Here is a 2,897-nt window from a genome sequence, read left to right as displayed (position 1 = left end):
CACACACACACACACACACACACACACACACACACACACACACACACACACACTGACTCTCTCTCTTTTGGTGGTAGTTCTGAGATGGAACCCAAGGCTTTGCGCATATATTCTACCACCAAGCTATAGCCTTAGCATTTTCCTACATTTTACAACCTGGTTACTTAAAAAATAAAAGGTACAAGACAAAGGATGGCAAATGACCATGAAAATTAAAACTCAAGAGCTGACCACCACAGTTTACATTTTGATGCATTTTCTTGAAAGTTCTTTTTTTCTCTAGAACCTTATTCCCGATTTTTTGTTTGTTTTTGAGACACGGCCTCACTATGTTGTCCTGGCTGGCTTGAAATTCTCTGTAGAGCAGGAACGCACGAGTCCTGCCTCCGCCCCCAAGTGCAGGGCTTACAAGCAGGTCCTACCTTTTCCCATCCACTTTGACTACACCTAAGGAACCAGCATGCCCAGAGTTTGTCTCAGAGTTTGTCCACGCACCAGCATCCATCAGTGATTTTCACTAGCTCTAGGCTACCCCATCAGAGCAATGCCTCCTCGGTCATCTGGTTCCCACTAGTGGCTCCTAACAGTGTCTCCATCTTCTCACCAGTTAACTCTCTGTAGGTTGGCCTCCTCGGACAGGAGCCTGCTGATTATAATCACTCCTGTGCTTAGGACACCTTCTCAGAAGGGAAAAAGGATCTAATTTCCAGGACAAACTGGCTGGTACCAGCAAGCTCCTGCCAAATAGTCCTGCTGACCTTGGTCAGTAGAGCCTGACAAGGATAGGAGGCTGCTCAATGCTTTTCACCTCTGTCAATACCTTCAGCCGCTCCCTCCCTCCCTCAAAGAAAGCCATCTGTGCACAGAATGAGTTAGCTGAACACTGCCAGGCTGCCTATAAGGAGATAACTGCCTGAGCGTCTGCTGTGTGACTTTACACTGTTATTACACACACACACACACACACACACACACACACACACACACACACACACACACATCCAGACTCTTCCTGAGCAGACACCATCTTCATTTTGTAGACGAGGAGACTGAGGCTAGATTTTAAAGAATTTGACTAAGGTCGTCATCCAGCTAATGCCTGGGTATCAGCTGACTCGGTCCCAGAATCAAAGGACCCTAGGGACGAGGAGGGTTGTGATGGCTTACCTAGTGTTTCACAGCTTGTGTTCCGTGAGCACTGCCCACTATCCCTGTCGAGGGAGGACAGCTGCTCATCTGAGCGGCTGAGCTTGCCTGTGCTGCTGCAGGGGGACAGGCGAGGAGACTCACCGCCGCAGGAGCGGCTGCCTCCTGACAGGCGCCTCTGGGTGTAACATTCAACATCAAAGTCCTTGGGAGGAACGGAAAGGAACTTCAGTCACCCTTGGGAAGACAGCAGAGATAAGGGACAAGCCACCGGCATGCTCACTGGCTCTGAGAGAAGCCTGCCTAACTCCGAGGCCGTTTCTGATGCCAGTGTGGGATCAGGGTCTGACAGACAAGGAACCGGGAGGAGTGTGGGAGTGTTTCGACAGGGATGCCCTTGGGAGATGCCCATGTCATGGGGGTGGGGGATGGCTATGGCTTGCTCCCCCACAAGTCTCTAGATGTGAGTAATAGTGGGTGTAGAGACTACCAGGTGACTTTCAGCACTCGGACACAAGCCTCAAAAAACTCCATTTCTAGTCGCCCAACAGAACCAGGACTTCATTACCTGCCTATTGATTCCAACAGGCAAACTGGAGCCACTGGTAGCCCGACTCATGGGGGCTACCACAGCCACTCGGGTGGGGGATGGAGCAGACTGTCTTTTCTTGGGTGGTAATGCTGGTGGACTAGAAGAGACAGAAAATCCAGGCAAATGGACATCACAAACAAGCGTGCTTTAGACATGAATGAAGCTCTTTTTCCACACCTAATTTTCATACTTTAACTGCCTCCTATTTTCCTCTTGCCAATCACTCTATCAATGCCCAAAGACCAGAACCAAAAAAGATTCTTTTCCTTCCACAGTGAATCACGATTGGTTTCACTGGACAGGGACCCAAGGTATGCTGAAAGAGCAGAGTCTGTGCAAGGCCCAGGGCCAGAGCCTGGCCGCTCTCAGAGACATTCTGTTTAACAGTGCCAAGCCCGGCACACAGTTATCCTTCAGGTCATTCTACCACACCCCACATTAGGTCATAAATAGGGTCAAAAGAGTTTAGAATTACCTGTTATCAACCACCCGGATGCCAGGTAAAGGGGGCTTGGGGGGTGCGACCTCTTCACTGGTGGAGTCTGGGAGCAGTTCAGCAGATGGTGACACACTTGTCTTGTTCAGAATCTCCATTTCTCGGTCTGTCAGAGGGAACTCAGGCTGGCTAGAGAAATGGAAAGCACTAGGGATCACACATAGTCAGAGAGCATGTGGCTCCTGGGGGGGGGGTGGCTAAGGGAATGATGGGGCTGAGGCAGAGCCCCATGCACAGTCTTGGGGTTCCCATGGAGTTTCATCACTGACCAGCTACCAGGCTGCTCCAAAATAATGTGTCACATATCTAACACGGGCCAGTTAGAAACTAATGCAAAATAGTAAGGCTGTCCACAAGGTCACCCCTCAGTTTACTGAGGGACACTGGGCTGCCCTCCTGTTAGCTGAACTACTACTGAAAAATCCAGTCTCTCCCAACCTCTCAGCCAAGCCCTTGGGAGTTTATGGTACAGTGACGCTGCCTGGGGCAGAACCTAACTAGGGGCAGGGTCTGAGACCCACTTCCTTCCATACGCTCTTGTCCAGATGAGCTTGTCAAGTGCAAGACAGCACTCTGAAGCTCAGTGAAATACATTCACCAGAACTTACCACTGCATAGGGGACCAGGGCGGCCCACAGCCTCTCACGCTCTCACTGCATAGGG

The 2,897-nt window shown here is 50.5% G+C and overlaps 1 protein-coding gene across 15 annotated transcripts in view; it reads right to left on the bottom strand.

Annotated features, from left to right (window-relative positions):
- Positions 1-2,897, bottom strand: part of Rapgef1 (Rap guanine nucleotide exchange factor 1) — a 116,591-nt gene that overhangs the window by 36,784 nt on the left and 76,910 nt on the right. For all 15 annotated transcript variants that reach the window (XM_021192051.1, XM_021192055.1, XM_021192053.1 and 12 more), the window contains 3 exons: positions 2,214-2,363; positions 1,715-1,835; positions 1,168-1,351 (listed from right to left, as the gene is read on the bottom strand). In XM_021192051.1, coding sequence (XP_021047710.1) covers positions 1,168-1,351; positions 1,715-1,835; positions 2,214-2,363 — 455 coding nt within the window. The remainder of the gene's footprint in view (positions 1-1,167; positions 1,352-1,714; positions 1,836-2,213; positions 2,364-2,897) is intronic.

This window comes from Mus pahari, chromosome 3, assembly GCF_900095145.1.
Source record: "Mus pahari chromosome 3, PAHARI_EIJ_v1.1, whole genome shotgun sequence".
NCBI classification, from domain to species: domain Eukaryota; kingdom Metazoa; phylum Chordata; class Mammalia; order Rodentia; family Muridae; genus Mus; species Mus pahari.
The sequence above is the reverse complement of the archived record's forward strand: the minus strand, read 5'-3'. Positions and strand labels throughout refer to the sequence as shown.